Genomic DNA, 26,332 nt, shown 5'->3' with positions numbered 1-26,332 from the left:
AGTTGAATACACATGATAGATATAACAAGGCAGCCACCCCGGTTCAAGTGGGAAACAAAGATACGTAAAGAAGTCTGAGAGGCCAATGTTTATAAACGCCAAAAAAAAAAAAAAAAAAAAAAAAACAAGTACATCACAACCATAGATAATTAAGTTCACTGGCATTGCAAATAGATAGATACATTTCATTACATTTCTAGGAGAATGGACGGAGGCTACGGCTCTGCTCTGAATGCACGAAATAAGAGAAAAAGCACAGAGATAGGAGTTAGTTTCAATCTGAACTTCAAAAGCCAAAAATAAAAAAGAGGGGAAAGATTCATACCCTTTTCCTGATGATAACGTTCAAACTCTCTCAAATATTCTTCGTGCAACTCAATAGACTTTAGCTTGGATTTCATTAAGGCCGAGATTTCTGAGATATATGTAAAAAAGCAAAACACGAATGAACATGTTGTCTTTTTCTCTTAACTAGGGAAAACAAAATTCAACTTTTATTACCCAAACCAAATTTAAACACATATCCACCAATAAACCAGGGGGCAAGACGATTAACAGACTCCCAGACTGGGGTGATGACCGATCTCTTTCCTGAAAGACCAATCGCAGATATCAAAATACAAATAGACTTCTCGAGATTTTGATTTATCTTTCATCACGGGGAAAGAGAAGAAGTGGCTAACCTTTGTCATCGATAGGATTGGGAGCGGAGGAGGAGGAGGAGGATGAGAAAGTACGCCCTTGACGAACGCGGTAAGCCTTGTGAACATAAAATTGGTCAAAAATCAGATGATAGATCGCTCACAAAACACAACATCGCAATCTGATTCTCGAGATTTACCTTCGCGACCAAAGATCTCAGGTTCGGCCCCATGGTCGGCAGTTTAGGTTTCCACTTTTCTTCTTGCCCAAGGTTTCGTTACTCTTGCCTTTTAAATATATGTTCATTTACTTCTATGGGCCCTGGCCCAATTCAACACAATTTACAAATGATCTCTCGCGGATCAAATTTTTATAATTTTCTTTAAAAAAATTGTATACTTTTTTTTTTGTAAATTTTAGTAATAAAATTGTATAATTTAAAAATATATAAATTATTAAATGATATTTTGAAATTTGTAATGCCATTTTTTAATACATTTATTTTAATAATGATTTATGAGTTATTACCATATTCTAAAAAAAAATTTCAAATATATAAATCGACATTAGATGTAATACTGAAAAGAGTTTCTCAAATGGGAAATCTTAACAGAAGAATGTCAAGTTATTACCATATTTTTAAAAGTTTACCAAAAATATAAATTAACATTAAATGTAATTGTCAATGTCATATAAACTATATTATCTAAAATGAATAAAAGTAAAAAATATTACTAAAATAAAATTAAAGTTTACCTGATTTATAAACCTAAGTTGCCAATTAAACTAAGGAGAAACAAAACAAAACTCTTAAGAGAATTGTGTTCAAAATCTTATTATAAATGAACAACAATTAAAAACATTTGCTACTAGCACGCATTTTATTTGTAACATGTGCACACTGTAATACACAAACTAGGCTGCATCGTCACACAACATTTGATAGAACTTCTGGCGAATGCGTGGAAAAACTCAAAAACCATCGCATGTAGCCTTTTTGAATAATTGGAATTTGGACTAGTGTAGATATTCTTTATTAATAGACCAAGTGATCAATCATTTGTCAGACATACTGCAAGATTCCATGATATTTTCAATTATGCATACTAGAATAAGATGCAACGTGGTGGGATTGCAAGGATTCTTTAGGACTATTACAACAATTTGTGGCAGTTTCCAAATAATCTGCAGCTGAGTTTGAGGCATTTTCTGTCTTTTACAGAAACTGAGTTGTTGGGGGCTAGATTCTGGTCCTATGGTTGAGGATAGTGGCGAAGTGATATACTGTTTGGAGTCAAGATTTGCAGTCGCAGACAGAGGCAAAAGAAAAAATTCGGAGAGAATCAGTAACTTGGGGCTCAAAAACAACTTGGGACACCGCACCACAATGTTAGGGACTGTTGGAAGCACAGAAGCGTTGCAGATTTTCATGTGTCTTCTGTCATACATATTATTGGTGAAGAGCACGAGGAGAGGCCTTATTGGAACTTGATGTTTTGGAAACAAGATGCAAAACCTGAAGAGGATATGAAGTACAAAACATGTACTGAGCAGATTCTTGAAGATCATATTACAGTTGGATACAAGCTTATTTGTCTACAGCAGTCCCATACCACGCTTGTTACAGTTGGATACACTCGGTTTTCATAACAGTGAGTTCTTTGGATCAGGGTTTTAATGCATGCCTCTTCGCTTGTTGCTCATATCTCATTTGCATGGCTTGATTGGCCTTCCATGAATGCTTCTTTTTACTTCTTTCAAGCGTGCTCCTTAATCATGTCGTGCAAGATAGTCCTCTATTCCTTCTCTAAGCAGAAATCAAAAGAAAACTCTTTCTGAAGGTGTTGATTTCCCAAAATCTTTTAGTAGGCTTGGACAAGCAGGCAAGTCAAGGTGAAGGTACTACCAGGAATCAAGCAGCTTCTCCTAGATAACTTGCGGGTTGCAACTGATTGCCTAAGGTTCTTCATGTGAGATGCAATTGGAAACATTCTTTCATCTTCAGGGGTGTGATGGATTTTCCCTTTGGTGAAAGGACTCGGCATGTTACATACTATGGTGTTGAAAAGGAAATAACGAATAGGGGGAATACGTGGAGCGTTAGTGTTTCACTACATTTTAGTGGTCACATTATTGTAACTAAAACATATTTGAAATTATTAGGATTTGGACACAGAGTCCACCCAACTAGGCGGCAGCTTTCCCCTCTTCTCCAAGAATTCCGCAGCATCCTTGTTATACTGAAAACACAAAGATTACCATGAGGATTATTAAAACAATATATTGCCAATTCAACTGCATTACCATGATGATGTTTTGTTAGCTTACCTCTTTCACCATTTCATCAAATTTGGAAGCACTATCTCCCGTAAAGTAAGAAGCTTGATACAAAAAAAAAAACACAAGAAACAAAGCGTGATTATTAATCTAATTCGAGGTGTAAGTAAAGAGTATAGAATCTTACCTACAACGAACCCCGTTAACGTTGCAAAACCTCGAGGTAAGAGCCACTCGTAAATAGAAATTCCCCCTACAATCAGAAGAAAGCAAAGACCTTAGTTAGATCTTCCCTCCAAATACAACACCCAATTCATCAGGGGGTAACCTTTGTCATCGATAGGATTGGGAGCGGAGGAGGAGGAGGATGAGAAAGTACGCCCTTGACGAACGCGGTAAGCCTGTGAACATAAATTTGGTCAAAAATCAGATGATAAAACACAACATCGCAATCTGATTCTCGAGATTTACCTTCGCGACCAAAGATCTCAGGTTCGGCCTCATGGTCGGCAATTTAGGTTTCCACTTATCTTCTTACGCAAGGTTTCGTTACTCTCGCCTTTTAAATATGTTAATGTAGTTCTATGGGCCCTGGCCCAAAGCAACACAATTTACAAATGCTGTTGCATCTATATCTTATTTTTTTAAGAAGATTTGAAAATAAAATTATTAAGGTAATGAATGGTATTGTCATCAGTGTGAAGTTTGTAAGTTCATCACATATATGGTTTTTAGAGTTTGCTGATGAAGCTGGTGTGCCTTCCATGCATGAATATAATATACTTTTTAACTGGAGCCTAGCCTTTCATTACATTCCATTAATTTCTAAACTTTGGAAAAGAACAAATGTATATAATATAGTTCATGTATAAATTCTCAGTTTATTGATGTCAAAAAAAAAAACTGAGCTTAAAAGTTAGCTTCCCTTTCAAAATCTTGTTAGAATGAGCATGATGAAAAATGTTCCATATAAGGCCTAACATGCTTTGAATATGTTCCTCTAGAAATATGATAACATGTTGTATGGAAGTAACAGATTATTCTAACTCATCGCCACTATGTTTACCTCAGTGAACAAAACACTAATATAAGGGGCGTGTACATTATTAATGCATGCCTCTTCGCTTGTTACAGTTGGATACACTCTGTCTTCATAACAGTGAGGTATGTGGATCACGTTTTTAATGCATGCCCTTTCGCTTGTTGCTCATCTCTCTGATTTGGAATCAGAGCAACCGATCTTGTCTTCTTATTAAAACAGGTCAAATTTTCACTAAGCGTGTTCTGATTTGGAATCAGAGCAACCGATCTTGTCTTCTTATTTTAATTCACCGTTTTATGGATTATATGTGATAATTGCAAGTAACTTCATGTATGCATGCGTGAGAGAAAAAAAATCAGGAATAAATAGACTCCATTACATGAAATGAGGGAGACAGAAGTATAAACCACAGAAGAGAAAACAAATCCATGGAAACGATGATGAGCATAAGCAGATACTCTCCTACATGAACCAGACAAATTAGGGAGACAAACTATATAAAGGCCGGCTTTGTTTGAACTTGAGCTAATTAGGATTTGTACATAGCGTCCAAAGAACCAGGTGGCAGCTTTCCCCTCTTCTCCAAGAAGTCCACAGCATCCTTGTCAATCTAAAACCACAAGATGATCAAAAACACCATTCAACAATATAAATTGCGATGATGGAGTTTTGTTAGTTTACCGCTTTCAGCTCTTCATCAAATTTGGAAACAGAGTCGCCCGTAATGCAAGAAGCTTGATACCAAAAAAAAAAAAAAAAAAAAAAAGCTTGATTATTAATCTAATTCAAAGCGTAAGTAAAGAGTATATAATCTCTCTCTCTCTCTCACGCAAACGCTTCTTACCTACGCCGAACCCGATGAACGATACCAGACCTCGACTGAAGAGGTACTCGTAAATAGAAATATCGCCTACAATCATAAAGCTAAAAACTTAGGTCTTCCCTCCAAATACAACACCCAATTCATGAGAGAAAGTGGGTAACCTTTGTAGTTGATAGGATTGGTAGTGGAGGAGGAAGAGAAAGTACGGCCTTGACGAACGCGGTAAGCCTGTGAACATAACGTTGGTCGAAAATCAGATAGATCGCGCACAAACAAAGAAAAAAACAGAACATCGCAAGCGGTTTGATTCTCGAGATCTACCTTCGCGACCAAAGATCTCAAGTTCGCCCTCATGGTCGGCAATTAAGGTTTCGACAATTGTTCGATACTCTTGCCGTTTAAATATGTTTATTTAGTTCTATGGGCCCTGGCTCTGGCCCAAATAAGAGTTCATACAACCCGTCTATATATTATCCAAACAAGACGTAGCCCAAATTAATCATTTTCTTGCTGTTCGTGGTAACATCTCTTTGTACCAGTTTTATTTTAAGAAGTTGGTTGGTTTAGGGTATGACTGGTTTTCCCGCTACCACCCGCAAACGCAGCTTTTGCGGTTGGTAGCGGTTGCTGGTGTTTTGCAACAATCGCTCAAACCGCTCTAAACCGCTCCAAATCGTTCCAACTCGCTCTGAACCTCATAAATTCAAAAGCTGGTTCCAGCTAGCGTTTGCGGTTGCGGGCGTTTGCGAGACGATAAAAAAAATTATTTTTTTTCCAAAACAATATAAATACAAAAATAAAAAAATTCAATAAAAAAATTAAATTGAAATTAAAAAAATGCTAAAATATATCAATTAAATTTTAATTAATATTATAAAACTTTAAAATAAAAATATTTTCTATATTTTTAAAAAATTTAAACTATAACTTTCTAAATATAAATTTTATATTTATTATAATATTATTATTTTTGATATTTTTATAATTGTATAAAATATAAATATTGTTAATTTATTATTTAACTGCTGCTGCATTTGGTAATTAACCAGTCATAAGTATCCCGCAAACGCACCAATTTCTAACCGCAGAACCAGTCGTATAAATCTCTTAAAACCGCTAGAAACCGCAACCACCCGCATCCGCAAACTCTCGCAACCGCAACCGCAACCGCTGCGTTTAAACCAGTCAGGCCCTTAATAACTTACAGAAAGAGAGATGCATTCTTTTATAACAACAATGATAAATTAATTACATAGCTATAAAACAAGTTAATTTGTATTTTATCTTTGTTACATTTTCTTAATAATCAGAAACATGAATGTGGAGCAAGAATTACCAAATGTCAATGACCAACTTTATCCACTTTGGTTTAGACCAACAGTAAAACGCATACTGTGTAAACTAATTTAACAAGAAGCTAAAGGGTAATTGCGTGTGTTGGTAATAAACACGAGATACAAAGAAAGAAAATTCCTTAGGAAAATGAAGCGAACGAAAATTCTTTAGTAGAATTCCTGAGAGATATGTGTAAAAATTGCATGCGAAAACAAGCATAACAATAAGCATGACTTATTCGAGATAGCTTTCTTCTCCATTCAAACAATGGAGTAAAAGTTCAAAACACATGATAACAAAGCCACCACGGTCAAGTGGGGAAACAAAGATACGATGGATAGGGGAAAATCATTAACACCAAGAAACGTTGAGAAGTCCGAGGCCAATTGATATAAACGCCAACCGAACAAGTATAAATCCGACATTACAACCATAGATAATTCAGTTCACAGCATTGCAACATACACAACAAACGTATTAGACCCGAACATGTCATTCCTCGGATAATCCACGCAGGCTACGGTTCTGCCTTCTGAATGCACGAGATAATAAGAAAAGCACACATATAGGAGTTAGTTTTTAAACTTCAAAAGCCAAACTAAAAAGAGCAGAGAGAGAGAGGGGAAATATTCATACCCTTTCCTCATGATAACGTTTTAACTCACGTCTATATTCTTCCCACAACTTATCCGACTTTCGCTTGGATTTGTATAAGGCCGACGCTTCTGAGAAATATGTAAGCAAAACACAGATGAACATGTTGTCTTTTTCTCTTATCTCTATCACTAGGAAAATACCGAAATAAATTCAATTTTTATTACCCCAACCAAATTTAAACACATATCCAGCGGTAAACCAGGCGAGCATATTACTTAAATTATTGACTGTGTTGATGACCGATCTTTTTCCTGGAAGAACAATTGCAGATATTAAAATAAAAATAGAGGCTCGAGATTTTGATATATTTCATCAGGGGGAAAAGAGGAAAGTGGCTAACCTTTGTTGTCGATAGGATTGGTAGTGGAGGAAGAGGAAGAGAAAGTACGGCCTTGACGAACACGGTAAGCCTGTGAACATAACGTTGGTCGAAAATCAGATAGATCGCGCACAAACAAAGACAAAACAGAACATCGCAAGCGGTTTGATTCTCGAGATCTACCTTCGCGACCAAAGATCTTAGGTTCGCCCTCATGGTCGGCAATTAAGGTTTCGACGATTGTTCTTATCCTTCGATACTCTTGCCGTTTAAATATGTTTATTTAGTTCTATGGGCCGCCCAAATCAACTCAATTTCAGAAATGATGTTGCATAGATATAATTTTATATTTTAATATTGTAGAAATAGAAAGAATACGATATTTTAATATTATATGTATATATATATATATACTTATTTATTTATTTTTGCTGAAAAAAGAATATAATATTAAAATATCATATTCTTTCTATTTCTAAAACGAAACACACCAACTTTGATATGTGTTATATGTGTTGGAGGGAAAAACGGACAATTCTTATTACAACAATGTTTTGTAGTTCCGATCTAATCATACACTCATCACATGTGCTAAAATTTATTGACAGAAATTATATGAGTTGACTATCTATTAATACCAATGTTAAAAACTACGCTAGGCGGTAGTCGAAACTAAAAGATCGGAGACTATTTTCAGTTTTTAGGATACTTTCTGTAATAGATACTATTATTTTGAACAGTTACCATTAATTTCAGCTAACGGTGGAGAGAGGGCTTCGAACGACATCAAAGAAGGCAGACGCGGAGGCGGATCTGGAAGTGGACGAAATCGCAACGGAAGAAGTAGCGGATGGAAGAGACACAATCACCACCATAGTCATGGGAGAGAAGAGCTGCTTCAAGAGGAGGATGGAGGACCGATGGAGCTGGGGTTGAAGAGATTCAGCGCACCTAAGGGTAACTCTCATATCTTTTCGCTAACAAATTCAAATGATGGCAAGGAATCTCCTCAGCAAGTAATAATAACACTTCTTGCATTTTGTAATGGATTTCTTTTAGCAGCTTCATGGAATCCTCCGTCCCTTTAAATTGATCGTGTAAAGCACAGTGACTTTATAATCTCTGACTTTTGATATACTCTTTTTGAACCTTGAATTTTATCATCTATTATTTACATACATATTCCCCCTCATATGTATTTTGTAGATCATATCAGAGATTTTGTAGGGCATATCCAACCCTTCTCAGCACTAGGTTTAGGACTTCATATATTAGTTTCTTAAATAGTTTTCTAATATAAGTTTTGTATCTATTTTTAAGGTTTGCTTTCTTCATACACAGACACGTAGGTAAGCCTATCAGTGTATATGTGACAATGGAATAGTAACCAAAGATTTGTTGCTGTTGGGTGACAAGTGATTACACCTCCAAATCCAATATGTATGTAAATGATAGATTATAAAATTCAAGGGTCAAAAAAGAGGTATATCAAAAATCTTAGATTCTATGACATTTTCAATATAAAGTCACTGTGGTTCCTTTAGTTTATAAAGTTTTCAAGTCCCTCAAGAAGTAGCTTTTTGTCTCATCCATTTAGTAGCTGACCATTTCTCTCCAGACAGAACTTCACATCCTCCATGTATGCTCTTTGGATCTGACTGTCCATCAAGCCCCTGAATAACACAAGATACAAGGCAATATGAAACACAAAGCAGCCCACATGATTCATGCCTGTGTCAATAAAGAGACTGAAGAAACAAACCATGCTCCAGAAGAGAACTGCGTCTCCTTTGGTGGGTTTCACAGAAATGCCTTTCATGATTTTGCCTCCACATGTGCATTCACCATCACCAGCCTGCATTTGAAAAGAGATAAAAAGATATACAAATTGGTTTCATAACAGAGAAGAAACAAATGTGTTATAAAGAGAACCTACACAAGAGGAAGAAGAAGCTATACCAAAGGGAAATAAGTTTCTCCTCCTTCAACATCATCTGTTAAGTACATTAGCATTGTTGCTACCCGCTGACCACCGCGTTTGAGATTGAACTATGTGGAAAGCATAAGACAAAGATATGATGTACACACAAGGTAACTTACTCAAGAAACTAACTGTTATAAGACGATAAAGAAGAAGAAGAAGAAGATCAGAACCATGAGCAAGATATAAAAAATGAAATATAACCAGAGACTTACAGTGTCAGAAAAGTAATCGTGATGTGGTCTGTAAAACTGGTTCGGTTCATATCTGCACTGCAGCAGATTTTGAGTTCATAAAATCAAGAAAAACAGATTCATTTGCTTTGACTTAAGTGTAGTGAGGTTGAACTTTTTCACGCACCTTAGGACTTGAATGAGTTCTCCATTTTCTGCTGGTACTTGAGAAAAGACTGAGATTCTCTTTTCAATTGCCTGATAGCAAAAGGAAAAGAAATATAATTTATCAAATTGAAATGACATAACTTATGAAAACATTAGAGAGCCAATGACCTACCTGAATAATTGGATAACTTCTTTCTACGTGAGTTAGAAACATTCCAGAGCTTGTCCTCACGTCACTTTTAACTCCCTAAGCAAGATGAAAGTAATAAGAGAATGATATAAGATTTTGAATGCTTATCTAGAGTATAGTGGAACAGTGGAATCTCTAGAGTGTGAATATGAATTTCGCAGTACCTTTCCGGTTTTAACATCGACGACAGTGGAAACCTGAAGGCGAGGCCTGGCGATAGCTTTGAGGTGTTCACATTCCTGAAGATATACAAATCAGGAGAACAATAAGAAACTTGTTTAAAAGGCAGAACAAAATGATAAAAGCCGTTTTTGCTAACTCTTATGGTAATGCAATTAGAACAATGATAATAAAAAGGTTCCATCTAAGGCCTAACATACTTTGAATATGTTCCTCTAGAAATATGATAACATGTTGTATAGAAGTAACAGATCATTCTAACTCATTGCCACCAAGTTTAACTCAATGAACTAAACACTAATATATATAAGGGGCGGTGTAGATTACCTCTGAGCTGAGGAAGTTATGAAGCACAATAATTCGAGGGGACCAACTAACTACTTCAGGCTTGACCTGCACTAAACCAAATCAACATTAAGAACAGACCTTGAATTTACAGAATGGATATGATAAGACTTACATAGCCAAGCCGCAAAGCTTCTGCGTCTTTGTCATTTGCCCACCGGGAAACATCTGAAAATATATGAGTTATCGCTATAATTTCCATATAATCCTTAAATTAATCTTTCCAAGAATAGTCTTGTCCTAAAGCTAAGATTATGATAGTCAGAATGTTATGTATTGTGTTAACCTATATGCACCCAAGCATCGTTTGGGGCTAGAAAATGAATTATACGAACCTCGGAGATGTCGGGAGCTCTGTCCCCGAAGCCCTCTTAAGGATGGTAATCCATTTCCTGAAACAAGAAGCAACTGAGAAAATCAAAGGACACCACAACAACAAGCAACATAACATCACAAAGAATCAAAAGACATTCAAAACTACAAAATAAAACATATTCTAAAAAAGGAAGAAAGAGGTAGTTACCGTACGAATCTTCCAGTCTGTTGATAAAGGCCAATTGTAATAAGGCACCTGCAGATTCCAGGGGAAAACAAAAAAAAACAAGAAACACAAACTACATGAGTTACCAAAAGTGCCGTTTCAGTTCCTCATAAAAAGTCAATGTCATAGTCGTCTCCGAATTTAAAAAAAAAAAAACAGAACAGATTTAAAGCTAGAGTCACGGTGATGAAAAATAAAGCTATATAAGATCGAGAGGTGACATCAAATGATAGCTTTATAGCATCTGCTATAAATATAGAGAGAGAGAGTACCTATGATCATTCCGACAGTGACAAATGTCAATAGACCGAACACGATCTTCATGGCAGGAGCTGCCATATGTTTCCTATGTTTTTTTTTTCGTTCTCCGACCAAAAGGAGCAGATTAGTAACAGTCTTTCGGAGAGGAGGTTTGAGATTTGGGGGTGTGAGAAAACGTCAGAGGAGTTTCTTTGAATGGATCTGTGCTCCTTTATCATTTGAAAAAAAAACAGAACCTTCCTTTCTTTCTTTATTTATTTTTTCTTTAATAAATAGCTCAAATTAGTTGAAGAAACGATTAGCTCAATTTCAGAGACCCAAAAATATATGTCAGAATTATAAAGATTTTAAAGATTAAAATATAATGTAAAAAATTTTCTTTATTCTTTAAACAAAAAGATGTTTTAGTGTCGTCTTAGAGTATTTAAAATTATATATATATATATATATTTTTTTTTTTTATAGAAAATTATAATTAATTAGTTTATATTAAAAAATATAAAAAAAATTAATTATATTGATTTTCCTATCGAGAAATATAGTAATTGTTGACTTGAGTCAATGTTAGCTTAATTAATTCGAGAAATATAAAACGAATCTATCGCATTTTGTAATTTTGTTATGAATTAAATAACTATTACAATTACCAACTGAATAACTATTAGAATTAACATTAATCCAAAATTTGTCGACCGTCCATTAATCTATAAAAAGATTAATCTAGCAGCAACTCTTCCATCTCTCTCTCACACTCCCGTCGGTTGCTTCATGTCGTCGTTTGATCCGCCGAGCCACCGATGACTGAAGAATATTGTGCACGTAAATTTAAACACAATAATACAATGTCTGTTTTATATTTGTAAAATACTATATCCAAAAAAACTGGGTAAAACATCTCTATTGTACATTATAATTGAAGAAATCTGAAGAGTGATTAAACATGCTTTTGATTATTGTGGTTCAAACAAATTAGCTTAAAAGAATTACCAAAGAGAAGTTCAAACAAAAGAGATAAAAGAGATCAGGTATATATCGGTCAAAAACAAATTTGAAGAGAGACCATGATGCTATGAGTTTGAAACTCCAAAATATGAAAGATCGTACTAATTAAACATGTTCACATTGATAGAACGTATAAATAACGCTAAGGCTTATAAAACTCGCAAACTTTTAAATAAGTGGACACAAACAAAAGGTTTGAAAGAGGTTTCCACATACATGCAAATATACATATGTAGAAGCTCATTGTCTATTTGTCTGTGTTGAGAAACCGAAACCGCGTAAAAAGAAAAGGTGAGCCAATCTTCTTTATTTCTTAAAAGGTTTTTTCATTACACAGATTAGATCTTTATAAAAAACAAAAACAGAGGCACACATGTGTAAAAAAAACTTTGATTTGAATAAATTTAACATTTTTCCAAAAAAAAAAAAAACTATTAGCTCAAAAAAACCAAAAATATATTTAATTATAAAGATTTTAAAAGATTAAAATATATTTTAAAATTTTTCTTTATTCTTAAACAAAAACATGTTTTAGAGTCATCTTAGAGTATTTAAAATTATACATTTTTAATAGAAATTTATAATAAAATATAGAGTTAAAAGTAATTAATTAATTTATATTAAAATATAAGTGATATTAAAATTGATTTTCCTATCGAAACATGTAGTAATTGTTACTCGAGTGAGTCAATGTTAGCTTAATTAATTCGAGATATATAAAACGAATATATCCGCATTTTGTAACTTTATTATGAATTAAATAACTATTATAATTCCACTTTCATGATTCTCTTCACACTCTCTTCACACTCTCTTACTCCTCCTCGAACCTTCCATCTACAGGTGAAGGTCTTAAACTGGATCAATGACGTTAAAGGTTCCTACTTTACCGGCTTCGGAGCTTCCTTACCTTCTAAAGCTCGTCAAAGCCGTAGACTTCACGCTTCTCTTGTAGATCCTCCGGACTCATGTTACATTCTCTCTTCAAGGGTCAGTCTCTCTCTTCTTAAAGTCTATGACTTTGCACAGATTATTGAATGTTTGTTTTTCCAGTTAGATGGACGCATTGCATTGTCCTTCCGTGGGAACTGTGAGAAGGCCAAACACGCTGAAGCAGCTGGCGCTTCTGCTCTGTTAGTTATTAATGTCGACAGACAAAGAAGGTTTGTTTTTTTAACTTTTTTCAAAATGGGTTTGTGTAAAGATAGAATCTTTGTGTTGTCACTGTTGTCTGATTTAATTTTTTTTTTTTTGTTAGATCTTGATGAGCTGGTGTGTGTGGAGAAAGACACGTCTTTGAATGTGACCATACCTGTGTTAATGATCTCTAAGTCAAGCGGGTATGCTCTCTACAAGTCTATGCTAGAAAACAAGAGTGGTGAGTGTGTGTAGTTCGTTAAATAGGCTTTATTGAGTTGTTGTTTGTTGTTGATCTTCTAAAAAAACGTTTATTTTTTTTGTAGTTGAGCTTCTGTTGTATGCACCAACTCGTCCTGCTGTGGACTTCGCAGCAGGGTTGTTGCTGCTCATGGCTGTTGGAACCGTTGTCGTTGGATCTCTGTGGTCTGAGCTCACAGATCCTGACCAAGCTAATGAATCTTACAGCATATCATCAAAGGTTAACCATCTTGTTTGGTATTCACCATTGGTATGGTAGCTATACTAAATGAGAGGCTAGGAAGATTGATTTAGAACTTCATTTTTGTTCTCCAGGAGAAGGAGATCCTTTATATAAGTGTCACAGGTGCTGTGTTCTTTATAGTAACAGCCTCCGTTTTTCTGCTGCTGCTTTTCTACTTCATGTCATCATGGTTAGTATTGGTGCTCATCATCTTCTTCTGCATTGTTGGCATGCAAGTAACATTCTTGTGGTTTTGAGCTAGACTAGTGTAGAGTATTTGAGATTGAATGTATGTTTGTTTTCAGGATATGCATAAGATCATTATGGCAGTTTTATTGAGGTATTCTCAATTCTTCCTACATGTTAAACTTCTTAGGATCTCTTAATTAATTGGATATTATGTTGTGATCCGCCTGCAGAAAGTGGAGACATCTTGGTCGGAAAACTGTGAAGCTCCCTTTGATTGGGACAGTGTCATGGATGTCGGTTCTGGTGATTATTATCTGTCTGGCGTTTACTGTATTCTGGTTTGTGAAACGACACACATATTATTCATGGGTTGGACAAGACATATTGGTAAGTGCTCTGTCAATGTTTCAGTTCCTTTGGTTTGCACTATGTGTAAGTATTCATCAGTCAAATTGTTTGACAGGGGATCTGTTTGATGATCACATCCTTGCAAGTGGTTCGATTACCTAACATCAAGGTAGCTTAAGTCTTGACTTTAACTTGTTATGTAGTGATTTGTGATTAAATGCTGAGAGTTCTTATGTACTCTCAGGTTGCTACTGTGCTTCTCTGCTGCGCCTTTGTATATGACATTTTTTGGGTGTTCATATCACCGTTGATATTCCACGAGAGTGTTATGATTGTGGTGAGTTTCTAAATCGCAAACCATGTCAAATTTAGCTGGTTGAGATCCTTACTTTTTAGATCACTTCTTTTGTAGGTTGCTCAAGGGGACAGGAGCAGCGGGGAGTCTATGCCAATGTTTCTCAGGATTCCTCGGTTTTTCGATCCTTGGGGGTGGCTATCACATGATTGGTTTTGGGGACATTTGCTTCTCTGGTATGCTCATTTGCTTTGCTTTCAGGTATACCACTTCTCAGAGCTTCAAATAACACACTTAGAACCCTTCAAGTCTCAAGATGTTGTTCAATTCTGTATGAGTTTGATGCTTGCTCTTCTCTTTGGTTTTAGATATGACAAGTTCAAGAAGAGGGTAGTGTCAAGTGGGTACTTTCTTTGCTTGACTATTGGTTATGGTGTAGGTAAGTTCACTCTTCAAACATAGCTGAAGCATTAGTTTCTTTTTAGACAAGTAATATATATTGATTTCTTGTTCAAGACGGCTTCTTACTTTCTGTTGTGTAGGTCTGTTACTGACATGTCTAGGTCTGTATCTAATGGACGGACATGGCCAGCCTGCGCTACTCTACATCGTTCCCTGCACACTTGGTAAAATACCGGAAGCTTGAGTTTCTCTTCTACCATCTGTTCCTGTCCGTTAACAAAACCTGATGTGTTGTTTCTCTCTAGGTTTGGCTGTCGTTATGGGGTTGGTAAGAGGAGAGCTTAAAGAGCTATGGAACTACGGTATAGAAGCAACAGAGTCTTACACGCCAGAGGATCCTCTGCCTGTGGCATAAGACTCATGACATGTTGTACCGAGTCCATATAATATAAGCTTCTCTTAAATTTAGATGCATGACCAGTTCTCATTAATGTGGAATTGACCGGTCTATGTACATGCACGTGTGGTCCATTATTGATAAAGTAGGCCAATCGTATGAAACATATGTATGACCAACTTCATAATAGTATAATATATGACATGTGTGGATAATCCAGTTCCCACATAAAGTTGCGATCGCTTAATTAGAAAGAAAACAAAATCGGAGTTACGTAGTTTAGTAGTCTTTTCGTTAATTATGTGATTGTGTTGTAATTTGATTTTAATACGGCATGAATACTGTAGTCTGTGCGTTAAAAAAAAGGGGTATAATATTAGTTCTCTAACATTAACAATCATGTGTATAGTATAAGCTATACAAATTATAACGTAGATTTTATGATAGTTATAAATTTATAATGAAACTATAGTTTATAATCCAGCCATAGAAACATCATTCTCATAAAGAAAAAGAAAGTAGTGAATATATAATTTCAACTGCAAGTTCCCAAACCCTAATGTTTATAATTTTTTTTTATATACAAAAGCAATACCAACTTAAACAGCCATAGAATGATAAATATAAAATCCCCTATTAACAAAATTCAAAAAAAAAATCTTTTGTAGCTTATTGACTAGTACATATCCACACATTTCATGTATTGATATACCCTATCTTACACGTATGTGGTGATCACCCCATTCCAATACTATGTGTATCGTATATCGTTATATGCATCATTGATGATGATTATGATTATTGATGATGATCATTTCGGAGACAAGCCATCAACAAGACACTGCATGACCTTGACCTGCATACTAAGGCACTTGATGTAATGAGCCGTCTCTTCCATCAGTTTTGAAGTCTCCATACCTCCGCCTCCCGGAACAAGATTCCTCAGCCTCTCCGCCGCTACATCCTCTATTGGATCTCCCCGGTTACTTCTTCTCCTCATGAGCCACGTCACCCTCCTCTTCCTCCTTAGGAATCTTACGTTCTTGTTGTTTCTTTTAGCGGCTTGGTGTAAGAGGCTTCTACTCCACAGCCGGTTAGTTCCCCCGGCTGCTCTGGCCATGGACACGTACGCTGCCTTCTTGATCTTCTTCACACGATCGCTTGTTTTATTGTCAGGAGAACTGAAAGAGTTTTGTGTTCTGAGGTTTGAGAGGGTTTGGAGGAAGTGGAGGGCAAAGACGTCCTTTTCAGGGACGTCTGTGTATATGGGGTTGTATGCAGAGGCCATTGTTTGGGTTCTTTGAGAAAAGAAAGAACTTGAGTTGAGAACCTTTTATAAAACTTTTTTGAGAATGGCACAATATTAGGGTTAATAAATAGTGGAGAGAGAGAGAGAGAGAGAGAGAGAGAGAGAGAGAGAGAGAGAGAGAGAGAGGGGAGAGAGAGAGAGGAAAAAAAATACTATTTAGTCTTCCTTATATAATTATATTTAACATTTCTTTTACAATTATGGTTTTTTATATCACAAGACACACCTATCAAATTCACTATAAAGTTCAACCATATGTAAAGTTTTTAGAGATGTTTATTATTTCATGTTCTAAATATGACAAAAATTGTAAAGAAAACCATATATGAAGAGATGAAGAGAATTGGATGTGCTATTAGCTTTGATAGATTGAATTTAGGAGTTTTATAAATGACTCGTCAAAAGTATTGCATGAAAATATGAAAATGTGAAGTTTAAGTAATTAAGTGGTAGTTCTCTAATTATCTTGTACTGTTAGATGTCTTTTATTTTCATTTAACTTCCTTGTATATATTCATAATCTTTTATTACTTTTCCAAAAGAGAAACCATTTTGAGCTTACAAGATAATTAGATGTGTTAAATCATTTTAAGTTAAGAGTTTAAAACTGAAGTAATAAAATTTACATAGCAAAATATGTATTTCGATAAGTATAATATATGTAGGATTAAAGTCTTTCAGAAATAAATTAAATGGGCATTTTACTGGAAAACGATGTTTTGGTTTCAAGGAAAAAGAGTGATGCCAATAGATTAACAGAACTTGGCTATATTTTACCAGTTTGAAATACATAGCATAAATGTTAGTATTTCAACTTTTTTTAAAAAAAAACGGATGATGTTTACGTAGACGCAAAATAATTTAAACCCTTTTGGCTCGTAGCTTTGTAGAATCGGAAAAGGAGCAATTAGGAGCAGGCATCAGGTTATGGAACAAAATTCCACCCTCATTTTTATGTTTCTTTGTTTGTTTTGATAAAATGTTAACTTTAGCGACGAATGCGTATGGATTAATTAACGTGAACAGCTAATAGAGACGATTATGATAAATATTAGGTAAGCTATATATATCTTATCTAATATGTATTCATTCATGTAAACATTAATTAATGATGATACTTATGCAATTATTCTGGGAACCATCTAAGCTCTTTTTCTTTTTAGTAAAAGCCTAAGCGCATTTTTATTGCAAAAGAATTAACAGCAAAACCCAACAAAAGAAAATCCATTAGTTGAGTTATATCACTTGCCCGATCTCTTATTAACAAAATTCAGCACAATCCAGCGCTCTTAAAACAACCGATAAAAGATTTTTATTCGATCCCGAGTTTGAACGATGCGAAGTAACACAGTTGAAAACAAAACAACGTAACTATGATTTACTGGGAGAGTGTCGACTGTCGAAAGACGTAATAGCCGCTCGCATCAACAAAGATAAAACGTGACAAAAGGTGATCAAAGATATAAAAATATTCACCATGCAAGATCAGCGATACAAGTATATAAATACATCTCCACCTTTTTTTTTAGTATTTGAGATGATTTAATTGGTTTGACCAAAAGATGACACCAGCATTATATTATATGTACACTATATAATAAACAAGTTTTAGAAAAGAACACAAACAAAAGAAATGAAAAAATAGGAGAGTAGAGACTTGAGGAATACAATTTGTGTTTGGTTAAGGCTATAATTTAGCATTAGTCCCATCTCTTTTGTGTTAATCACTCTCCCCCTACCGCTTTTCCGCGGGACGTATTTTACACGCCATTAATTATTTTGTTTTATCATTAATTATCATATATCCCTCTTTAAAATTTGACTCCAAAATTAATTAATTCCCTTAATCAGTCTCAAGGTTTTATCACAAGGTTTCAAATTATACATCTATATCATAGAAGAAATATTTGAAAACTTATCAGGTGACTAAAGTATCTGGAAATCATAATTTGCGGACACAAAAAATGATATTAGGAGTTTTAAACTAAATGAATAATAAGATATAAATTAAATAATAGAGATTAACTAAAGAAGGAGGTTAAGAAGTGGTAGAGTGGGGCCACTAATGGGCCAACCACCACATGAAGGCACATGGCTTTGGCCATTACCCACCCCCACATTCCTTTCTCTCTTATTTTTAACTTTTAATTTCTGCTTTAGTTACTTGATTAGTATTAGCTGCGCGCCTACACCAATCTTTTTTATTCGACTCTCCGCTTCATTTTTCTGTAACTAATAGTTAGTCGTTCGAGATAACTTTAAAAATATTCAGCTAAAAATGTAAAACAATCAGAAAAGAACAACTGGTATTGGCCCAGTAAATAATAGAGGAAGACAACTGTGAAACTGGAAAAAGAATTACACATCGTTATTCACGTTTGAAACCAGAAACGTGTGAAAAAAATACGTCATCACTCATCAGTGAGGCCCAGTGGCGGACGCAGGTAGTAACGTACGGGGGCACGTGCCCCATCTAATTTTTATTTTTCCTCCAATAATTAATACCAACTAGACATACTGAAAAAATGTGATGTGCCCCCATCTAATTATGATGCTGCGTCCTCCTTTTATGGTCAGTTGTTTTATTATTACGTTTGTAAAAAAGAAGACGGCTGATTAAGCTTGACGTTACAACTATCGGCGAATCTGCTCGTAATTGCTGATGTGGCTACGCTGTTGCTTTTTCCGGTGGATAACATGAAGGGTCCAGCGCCCCAACGGAAGGGATGTTAAATCCGTTGTGGCCAAGACTCGAACCCGGGTGGCGGACAGTACAGCTGTACCTCCTTTACCACCAAGCTACGAACGCTTGGTTTTCAGTATTTGTTTTAATTTCATGAAACGGGCCAAACCAACGAAACCATGACTAGTGTGCACGTAATTTTAAACACAAATACAATGTCTGTTTTATATTTTTAAAATATTATATCCAACAAATGGGTAAAACATCTCTAGTGTACATTATAATTGAAGAAATCTGAAAAGTGATTAAACATGTTTATGATTTTGCTTAAAAGAATGACCAAACAAAAGTTCAAACAAAAGAGATAAAAGATCAGGTATCGGTGAAAAACAAAATTTGAAGAGAGACAGATGAGTTTGAAACTCCAAAATATGAAAGATCGTACTAATTAAACATGTAGAATGTATAAATAACGCTAAGGCTTATAAAACTCGCAAAATTTTAAATAAGCGGACAGAAACAAATGGTTTGAAAGAGGTTTGCACGTGGGATAAATTTAGTGTCCAGTGTTCGCATACATACAAATATACATATGTACAGAAGCTCAATGTTTGATTCTTGTTTGATTGTCTCTGTTGAGAAACCGGAACCGTGTAAAAAGAAAAGGTGGGCCAATCTTGCCTATTGTTAGAGAGGCAAGATTTTAATACTCCAAGTCCAAACGAAGACCACTTCCTAATTAACTCTTTTATTTTCATTTAAACTTTTTAATTAATTATTGTTAATCACTATTCTTCAATTATGGTTAGTTGGTATAAGGCTCTCACACAAAATAAAACTCTATATTATATTTTTCCATCATTTAGAAGTTTCAACGAGTGCTTACATATCCGAAAGTTGATGTATGGTGTTAAAATGTAGATTACTAGTATCCAATTCAGAGTGGCTAAATTGTAAAAGAAATTCTATAATATACAACTCTTAGTCCATTTTAAACTTTTCATCTTGCATGTCCACAAAGACCAAAACATGCGAATTAAATTAACTACTCATGTTATATTGAGCTAACTTCTTTCATTTTAGTTCAACATAAATACTTGTTTATAACATGTGGGCTATGATATTCAAACTAATCCCCATCATGTACATAATTTCGATATTTTTTGGGCGGATACGTAGCATCTTTGAATAGTTTAGAATTTGGACTGATATACGGTGACATTAAATTAGCTATTAATAGACCAACCATTTGATCAGAATTATTCAGTTTCAAAAATAGTTAACCAATAAAAATCACAATTAATTCGTTCGTTCTACTAATAGAGACTGTTGTGAGTAAACATTAGCAAGTAGCAACAAGCCAGATAAGCTTCTTTGATATTGGGTAATGGAACCATTTGCGAGGCTGTGGTAATCAAACTGTCAATGATATGACAATGAACATTTAACATAGTTCAATAACCAAGGTACCAAAATTTCTCCATATGACCTCTTACTCTAGGGAAAAAAGCAATATAAAAGTAAACTGACATAAAAAAATTTAACTGATTTATGTTTAATAAAACTAAGTTGCCAGATTAAACTAAGGAGAAACAAAACAAAACTCTTAAGATAATTATGTTCATAAATCTATATTGTAAATGAAAAACAATTAAGTACTCATAGCTTAGAAAAAATTGCTAACTACAAGCACACATTTTATTTGTAGCATGTGCACACTTGTAATACACAAGCTAGGCTGCATCATACAACATTTTGATCAAAAAAAATTCTGGCGTATGCATGAAGAAAAACTCAAAATCATCGCATGTAGTCTTTTTGAATGAATTTGGACTAGTGTACACATTCTATATTAATAGACCAACCATTTGACAAATATTATTAAGAAAAGGAACAAAATAAGTTGGCCAAAATAGCATAATCCAAGATTAGTGAGTGTGTTATAAGTCTTAAGTACGGGTTTACAGAAGTCTTTTATCATCGTTTGTTTGCAGTCTACATACATATTACTGGATGGGCTTAGGCCTTATCAATGGCCTATAGTTTTCAGTCCAATACAGTTCATTAACAACAATACCCTTCAACTTATTACACATTGTTAAACTCTTATCTCTTGCTAACAAGATGTATGTCCAGTTATTCGCAATCACTAACTAAACAGAAAACCTAAAACGACTATCTATGATACAAAAAATATATATAAATTTTAAAATAAACACACATTAGTAGTAAAAATCCTGTAACATATACAGATTTTATTCGGCATCTTTTTTAACTTACATTTGATAAACAAATAATAGAAAGGGAATATTTTGCACACAGTATTACACACAACTTCACAAGTCATAATTCAGTTATGATGACTATAACACAGTTAAGATAATTGTCACATACGAGCTTAATTGTAAATTTGTAATTAAGCTCACTTCACAAGGCCAGAGTCGAAACTAACGCCCGTTGACGGCAACCACATCGTCCCGCCAATGAAATTAGCCACAGTAAATCCTTCCGCTTCCTTCACCGTTAAAGATGAATGATACCCGGCCCATTTAACCCGACCCGAAACCGATGATCCAGGACCCGAGTTACCAAACTCCCCGTAAAAAAGAGTTTTGAGACCGAAACCACCCGACCAAGGAGACCAACCCGACGGGTGAATCGACCCGTCGAGGAAAGACTGCATCACCACCGTTCTTGAATACTCTTTCCACGGCCGGCCAAGGTAAGTCGTCGACTGCGCCGTGATCTTGCAGTTCTGTATAGAGATTCCGGTGTTCTGACCCGGGTTGCTCCGCCCTTGCGCCGTCACGAAGTTTGTCTGACCCGATAAGGGCTTACGGGCGACGATGTTGCAGGACTGGAACACTGCGGCGGAGTTTCCGAATATGTAGTCGACGGTTCCGGTGATGTCTGTGTCTCGGTAGAATTGTCGCTTGGAGTGCGTGTAGAGTGAGTCTTGGTATCCTTCGATGGAGCATCGGTACACGACGGATTTGTCTGCTCCGACACGGAGGGCCACCGCTTGCTCTGAGCTGGGTCCGGCACTGTTCACGATTGTTATGTCGCGCGCTATAAACCCATCTCCCATAGCAGCTTCCAAATTTTTTAAAAGACATAACCAAACTAAATTAGTTAACCGGTCTGAATCTGATTAAGCTGTACCAACAAAATCGTTAAGAAAATAAACCGTACAAAAATTGATCAAAACTCAATTTTCTTAAATTTGTTTATAACTTTATTAAAAGGAAAAAAACATACACTTATTTCATTTGATTTATATATTTTCTAAACCTAAAAAAATCTTAACATAAAAATTCATACTTATAGTTATCTTTTTATTTGGGGCAATTATAATAGTTCCTTAAATTCAAAATCACTACACATATTTAACGATAGATATATGTTTTACACATATTTAAAATACATTAAATTTGTATTATAATACTGCATTTTCTATAATTGTCAGTTTTTAATAAAACTAAACTAATAACAGGTTTTATAACCTTTTAAAAAAATTTAATGTAATCTTAAGAATATTAATAAATTAATAGAAATCATAAAAGATTATGTATAAACATTTTTTGCTATAAAATATTTATTTTTTTGGAATGGAAAGTGTTTTTTATATAATCATTGAATAATATCTTACCGACGGTGGCAGTCTTGTAAGTAGTGTAGCCGTCTCTGTTACTTCTGCTACCTACTATGACCGTTCTGCCCTTCCCATCACCAACTAACATAACGTTCTTCTGCTTCGTCGGGATGTTAATGTTCTCCTTATAGGTCCCAGCTTTCAAGTGAATCACGGTCCTTCCCCCACTACTCGCTAATGAAGTAGCCAACAACGCTTCTCCTACGGTTTTGTGGGTTCCGCTTCCGTCTGCAGCCACCACGGCATCAATCTTCAGTTCCTCCACCGGAGCTTCTAGAAGCCTCCGGTCCTCCGACGAAGTAACAAACCTCGGAAAATGCTCATGCTCCGACAAGAGCCTCTGGGGTTTAGACTTCACGGATACGAACAACTCAAGTGCGTTAGTAAGTAAACCTGATAGGTTTCTTGCGACAAAATCCATCGCAACTCCGTGTTTGTAAGAGTTAGATTTTTCTTGGAGGCTCTGCTCACAAGTGTCTTGGTTCGTGAGTGTTGCGCTTAGCCATGTGTGAACATCTTCTTCGTCATCACTTGAAGTGATGCGAGACAACATTTCAAGTGTGTCGTCGAGTAGCTCAAGGCAGTCGTGGATGGGATCGACTATGTGGAGTTCTGCTGTTCGATGAGAAAGAGTTAGGTTGAAGGCAAGAGAACGAGCCCGGAGGGCATGGTTCATACTCTCTTGGATAGATGCGAGGAACCCTTGTTTGGTTCTTGATGATGAGCTTTGATGTCTCGTGAATCTTGAGAAGTGGGAGTAGGAATTGGAGTTGGTTACCGCTGATGTGGTTTGAATTTGGTATAAAAAGTTTATGATGAGTAAAGTCATTAGTGTTTTGGTAATCCTATGATTTGATATTGCTGATGATGAAGCCATTTTAGGTTTAATGATTTGTGAGCTGTTGTAGTAGTAGCTTAATGATACATGTGTGTATATATACTAACATTGGAGTGTTCACATTTTGTTGTTATTTTGTTTCTTATTACTACACGACTCTTATGTTTCGAGCAATATGATATACCACAATGAATAATGATCACGAAACCTTGTAATTTATTTCATAAATAACATAATGCATCCATATTAATTGACCTTTATTTTTATTTTTTTTGAGCAAGGATTAATTAACTTTATTTCGTAATAAAACAGTACCTAATCTAGTCTTCTTCCATATGATAATTAGTGACTCAAAAGTTTTGTGATATTTCAGAACATTTGATGTTTTACCAAGCTTAATCTTATTGATCTATTGTAACCGTAATTAGTGAACTAAATGCTCTTCAGCATAAGCAATACATAAATTTTCGATTTATTTATTTATTGGTTACCATATTTTATGTGACAAAAATTAAGACATACTATATATATATATGTATGCAACCAAGTAAACATTTTTTTCAAAAATTATGATTAATTACAGTGGTATGCCACATATAGATGAAGTTAGTTCTTTAAACATAAACCTTAAGAGTGAAGCAACGAAGGGTAAGAGCTTTAAATTTGCCAGACTGTGCGTAGTATTCACAAAGATTTCCTGCTTTTTAACATATCAATATATTAGTATATTCTTTTTTTCAAAAAAAAAAGAATTAGTATATTCTAGGTATGTAGGATATATGCAAGTGTAACATTTAAGTGAAATTCATTCATTTATGTTTTGTTTAACAATCGTTTTTATTGGGCAGCAGAAAGTGTAACCTTCGAAAGCAAACCGCGTATAACTAGTTCGTAACTGATTACAAACAATTCATCACGAGAGATGAAGTATAGATTATTTTTATTTTTTTTGAGAAAGAGACATGAAGTATATAGGTTGAGACGGTATCAATAGAGTAAATATTTATTCTGAAAATAAATTTACTCTAAATTCAGCTAAATCTTTTCCTATCAGGTGAAATGAAGTTTTTTACCTTTTTAACCATTTACTGCGCAGATAGAAAAAAACACTCTAAAATTTACTGACATTTACTGGAAAAATACATTTACTTATAATTCTCTTATTCTCTCTCTTTTTACCATCTGTTTTGTTTTTCGCTGGCTTTCACTTTTTATTTACTTCACTTTTTACTTACTTTTACCAATCACAACCATAGATGTTGTTATGAAATAACTATTTAATACGGTTTTTATTTATGTCTATGCATGATAAATTTATAAGTATATAACTAAAAAATCCAGTGATACTCATACAAACATGTATCGACAAAAAAACTAGCAAGAAATTTGAGATGCTTTGCGACAAAAAATATACAATGCCAAAATAAAAATCGAACTTATTTTTGATATACTTGCTTTTAAACTTCATATATAATATTTTTTCGTGTGTGTTAACTGTTGAACAATATTTTTCGTTGTTATTTTTTGGGGGCAAATGTCTCATTTTTAATTATTAGGAGAAAATAATAAATTGTCTGATTTTGGTTTGTGCATGGATAATGTCATAATGATAATGCCAAACCTAAATTGACAGAAAATAGTGGGTTCCATCTTATGTAATCATCAAAGAAGATTCAACGACGCGACGTCACCACTCACCCACTTGTCAGTTTCGGGAACAAAGCTAACACTTCTGTTCTCAAGAATTCTAAGGAAACTTATATGGTATTAAAAGGTTATACAAAAAAGAATGCAAGTAGAAACTATTTTACACCTTTTTTCTTTTAAAAAAGGAAAAAATGGCGGTCAGATCAATTACTCATACATCTTATACTTGTGTAATAAAAAAATTTCATGCAATTTTACTGTATTACATTTTTGAATTATTTTTCGATTGTTGTTTTCAGCAGTCAATAATCATATTAGTTTAAATTAAGTTTTTTTAAACACAGTTTAAATTAAGGGTATATAGCACAGGTTATTTGAATTTGAGAACGCAAATGAAAGAAACTATATTATTGCAAATTTAACATTCGTACCAAAGAACTATACTATTGCATGTCATATAACTTATTTGTTTGTGCAACTGCATGCATGTGTTATAACTTATAAACCCCTTCTTTTTTTTTGTAACTTCACTTATAAACCTTTTTTCTGTGTAAAACTTACGAAAAGTTAAGCCAGCTAACTAGTTCAATGGGGCTTGTCTAATAAAGTTAATTTTATTTATGCTTAGTTTTATAGTTTTTGGGTTGTTGTAGATTACAATTTCTTAAAATAACCCAGGCTATTACAATATATAATTGAGGATATTTGAAACCAACTACAATACTTAGTTCACGGTTCAATCATCTACAGAACTCTAGTTTTTCTGCGACAGTAATGTAGTTGGGTTTTTTTTGGGGTCAAAAGTAATGTAGTTCGTTATGTATTAAATAAATGAAGGTGAACCTGCTGAAATAGGAATTAGAATTAAGACTAATAATAGTTTGAAATATCAAGTGGTGGGTGTTTGTGACAGCAAATAAAAATTAAAGAATTTGTATATTCTCTGCTATTTATTTGCTAAATGTCATGAAAATTACATGACGATAAGTTTCAAGACTTCAAGTACTATATATAT

At 34.6% G+C, this 26,332-nt stretch overlaps 6 protein-coding genes, 1 long non-coding RNA gene and 1 pseudogene across 14 annotated transcripts; 2 read left to right on the top strand and 6 right to left on the bottom strand.

Moving 5' to 3' along the window:
• Positions 1-925, bottom strand: LOC106351605. 2 transcript variants are annotated; one of them, XM_048778747.1, is made up of 5 exons: positions 842-925; positions 684-759; positions 502-591; positions 326-415; positions 1-223 (listed from the first exon to the last, which is right to left on the bottom strand). In XM_048778747.1, exons 1-5 carry the CDS (start codon positions 872-874, stop codon positions 216-218), a joined length of 297 nt encoding a protein of 98 aa, XP_048634704.1. In that variant the 5' UTR covers positions 875-925; the 3' UTR covers positions 1-215. The 2 variants fall into 2 exon arrangements, with proteins under 2 accessions (XP_048634704.1, XP_013646840.2); XM_013791386.3 differs by having other exon boundaries at positions 1-228; positions 842-924.
• Positions 926-2,614: 1,689 nt separating this feature from the next.
• Positions 2,615-3,524, bottom strand: LOC125574799. Its single transcript, XM_022718457.2, has 5 exons — positions 3,391-3,524; positions 3,248-3,320; positions 3,107-3,172; positions 2,971-3,023; positions 2,615-2,882 (listed from the first exon to the last, which is right to left on the bottom strand). The coding sequence occupies exons 1-5, from the start codon at positions 3,421-3,423 to the stop codon at positions 2,802-2,804; spliced, it is 306 nt and encodes a 101-aa protein (XP_022574178.1). The 5' UTR covers positions 3,424-3,524; the 3' UTR covers positions 2,615-2,801.
• Positions 3,525-4,316: 792 nt separating this feature from the next.
• LOC106351616 lies at positions 4,317-7,410 on the bottom strand. Of its 6 annotated transcripts, none has more exons than XM_048778748.1 (5): positions 7,279-7,342; positions 4,946-5,012; positions 4,806-4,871; positions 4,643-4,695; positions 4,317-4,571 (listed from the first exon to the last, which is right to left on the bottom strand). In XM_048778748.1, exons 1-5 carry the CDS (start codon positions 7,309-7,311, stop codon positions 4,491-4,493), a joined length of 300 nt encoding a protein of 99 aa, XP_048634705.1. In that variant the 5' UTR covers positions 7,312-7,342; the 3' UTR covers positions 4,317-4,490. The 6 variants fall into 6 exon arrangements, with proteins under 6 accessions (XP_048634705.1, XP_013646857.2, XP_048634709.1 ...); XM_013791403.3 differs by lacking the exon at positions 7,279-7,342 and adding an exon at positions 5,106-5,222; XM_048778749.1 differs by lacking the exons at positions 4,317-4,571; positions 4,643-4,695; positions 4,806-4,871; positions 4,946-5,012 and adding exons at positions 6,336-6,651; positions 6,756-6,844; positions 6,941-7,027; positions 7,117-7,186 and having other exon boundaries at positions 7,279-7,410.
• Positions 7,411-7,480: 70 nt separating this feature from the next.
• LOC125608365 lies at positions 7,481-8,250 on the top strand. Its single transcript, XR_007339298.1, has 2 exons — positions 7,481-8,052; positions 8,158-8,250. It is a non-coding gene; the product is annotated as an uncharacterized LOC125608365 (long non-coding RNA).
• Positions 8,251-8,534: 284 nt separating this feature from the next.
• LOC106381468 (prolyl 4-hydroxylase 1) lies at positions 8,535-11,240 on the bottom strand. Of its 2 annotated transcripts, XM_013821372.3 has the most exons (12): positions 10,946-11,240; positions 10,656-10,703; positions 10,468-10,524; positions 10,248-10,300; positions 10,115-10,180; positions 9,772-9,846; positions 9,590-9,664; positions 9,437-9,507; positions 9,292-9,343; positions 9,055-9,144; positions 8,858-8,950; positions 8,535-8,768 (listed from the first exon to the last, which is right to left on the bottom strand). In XM_013821372.3, exons 1-12 carry the CDS (start codon positions 11,010-11,012, stop codon positions 8,661-8,663), a joined length of 855 nt encoding a protein of 284 aa, XP_013676826.2. In that variant the 5' UTR covers positions 11,013-11,240; the 3' UTR covers positions 8,535-8,660. The 2 variants fall into 2 exon arrangements, with proteins under 2 accessions (XP_013676826.2, XP_022574177.2); XM_022718456.2 differs by lacking the exons at positions 8,535-8,768; positions 8,858-8,950; positions 9,055-9,144 and having other exon boundaries at positions 9,288-9,348; positions 10,946-11,234.
• A 1,479-nt stretch (positions 11,241-12,719) lies between these two features.
• LOC106381477 lies at positions 12,720-15,398 on the top strand (annotated as a pseudogene).
• Positions 15,399-15,734: 336 nt separating this feature from the next.
• Positions 15,735-16,532, bottom strand: LOC106381495 (transcription factor IBH1-like). The gene has a single exon (XM_013821396.3). It carries the CDS (start codon positions 16,474-16,476, stop codon positions 16,000-16,002), a length of 477 nt encoding a protein of 158 aa, XP_013676850.2. The 5' UTR covers positions 16,477-16,532; the 3' UTR covers positions 15,735-15,999.
• A 4,870-nt stretch (positions 16,533-21,402) lies between these two features.
• Positions 21,403-23,913, bottom strand: LOC106351635 (probable pectinesterase/pectinesterase inhibitor 16). The gene is made up of 2 exons (XM_013791411.3): positions 22,830-23,913; positions 21,403-22,273 (listed from the first exon to the last, which is right to left on the bottom strand). The coding sequence occupies exons 1-2, from the start codon at positions 23,707-23,709 to the stop codon at positions 21,603-21,605; spliced, it is 1,551 nt and encodes a 516-aa protein (XP_013646865.2). The 5' UTR covers positions 23,710-23,913; the 3' UTR covers positions 21,403-21,602.
• Between the last annotated feature and the right edge of the window lie 2,419 nt (positions 23,914-26,332).

Source organism: Brassica napus, chromosome A4, assembly GCF_020379485.1.
Source record: "Brassica napus cultivar Da-Ae chromosome A4, Da-Ae, whole genome shotgun sequence".
Lineage (NCBI taxonomy): Eukaryota > Viridiplantae > Streptophyta > Magnoliopsida > Brassicales > Brassicaceae > Brassica > Brassica napus.
The sequence above is the reverse complement of the archived record's forward strand: the minus strand, read 5'-3'. Positions and strand labels throughout refer to the sequence as shown.

What these genes read in the sequence shown, in the direction of transcription:
- LOC106351605 (XM_013791386.3), bottom strand. Translation starts at nt 874, where the DNA reads ATGGGGCCGAACCTGAGATCTTTGGTCGCGAAG. An exon ending in TGAGATCTTTGGTCGCGAAG is followed by an intron (nt 760 to 841) that starts GTAAATCTCGAG and finishes TATGTTCACAAG; the next exon opens with GCTTACCGCGTTCGTCAAGG. An exon ending in ACGTTATCATCAGGAAAAGG is followed by an intron (nt 229 to 325) that starts GTATGAATCTTT and finishes TCGTGCATTCAG; the next exon opens with AGCAGAGCCGTAGCCTCCGT.
- LOC125574799 (XM_022718457.2), bottom strand. Translation starts at nt 3,423, where the DNA reads ATGAGGCCGAACCTGAGATCTTTGGTCGCGAAG. An exon ending in TGAGATCTTTGGTCGCGAAG is followed by an intron (nt 3,321 to 3,390) that starts GTAAATCTCGAG and finishes TTATGTTCACAG; the next exon opens with GCTTACCGCGTTCGTCAAGG. An exon ending in CAATCCTATCGATGACAAAG is followed by an intron (nt 3,173 to 3,247) that starts GTTACCCCCTGA and finishes TTCTGATTGTAG; the next exon opens with GGGGAATTTCTATTTACGAG.
- LOC106351616 (XM_048778748.1), bottom strand. Translation starts at nt 7,311, where the DNA reads ATGAGGGCGAACCTAAGATCTTTGGTCGCGAAG. An exon ending in TAAGATCTTTGGTCGCGAAG is followed by an intron (nt 5,013 to 7,278) that starts GTAGATCTCGAG and finishes TTATGTTCACAG; the next exon opens with GCTTACCGCGTTCGTCAAGG. An exon ending in GTTCATCGGGTTCGGCGTAG is followed by an intron (nt 4,696 to 4,805) that starts GTAAGAAGCGTT and finishes TTTGGTATCAAG; the next exon opens with CTTCTTGCATTACGGGCGAC.
- LOC106381468 (XM_013821372.3), bottom strand. Translation starts at nt 11,012, where the DNA reads ATGGCAGCTCCTGCCATGAAGATCGTGTTCGGTCTATTGACATTTGTC. An exon ending in GAGCTCCCGACATCTCCGAG is followed by an intron (nt 10,301 to 10,467) that starts GTTCGTATAATT and finishes ATATATTTTCAG; the next exon opens with ATGTTTCCCGGTGGGCAAAT. An exon ending in GAAGTTATCCAATTATTCAG is followed by an intron (nt 9,508 to 9,589) that starts GTAGGTCATTGG and finishes TTTTGCTATCAG; the next exon opens with GCAATTGAAAAGAGAATCTC.
- LOC106381495 (XM_013821396.3), bottom strand. Translation starts at nt 16,476, where the DNA reads ATGGCCTCTGCATACAACCCCATATACACAGACGTCCCTGAAAAGGAC.
- LOC106351635 (XM_013791411.3), bottom strand. Translation starts at nt 23,709, where the DNA reads ATGGCTTCATCATCAGCAATATCAAATCATAGGATTACCAAAACACTA. An exon ending in TTACAAGACTGCCACCGTCG is followed by an intron (nt 22,274 to 22,829) that starts GTAAGATATTAT and finishes AAAATTTGGAAG; the next exon opens with CTGCTATGGGAGATGGGTTT.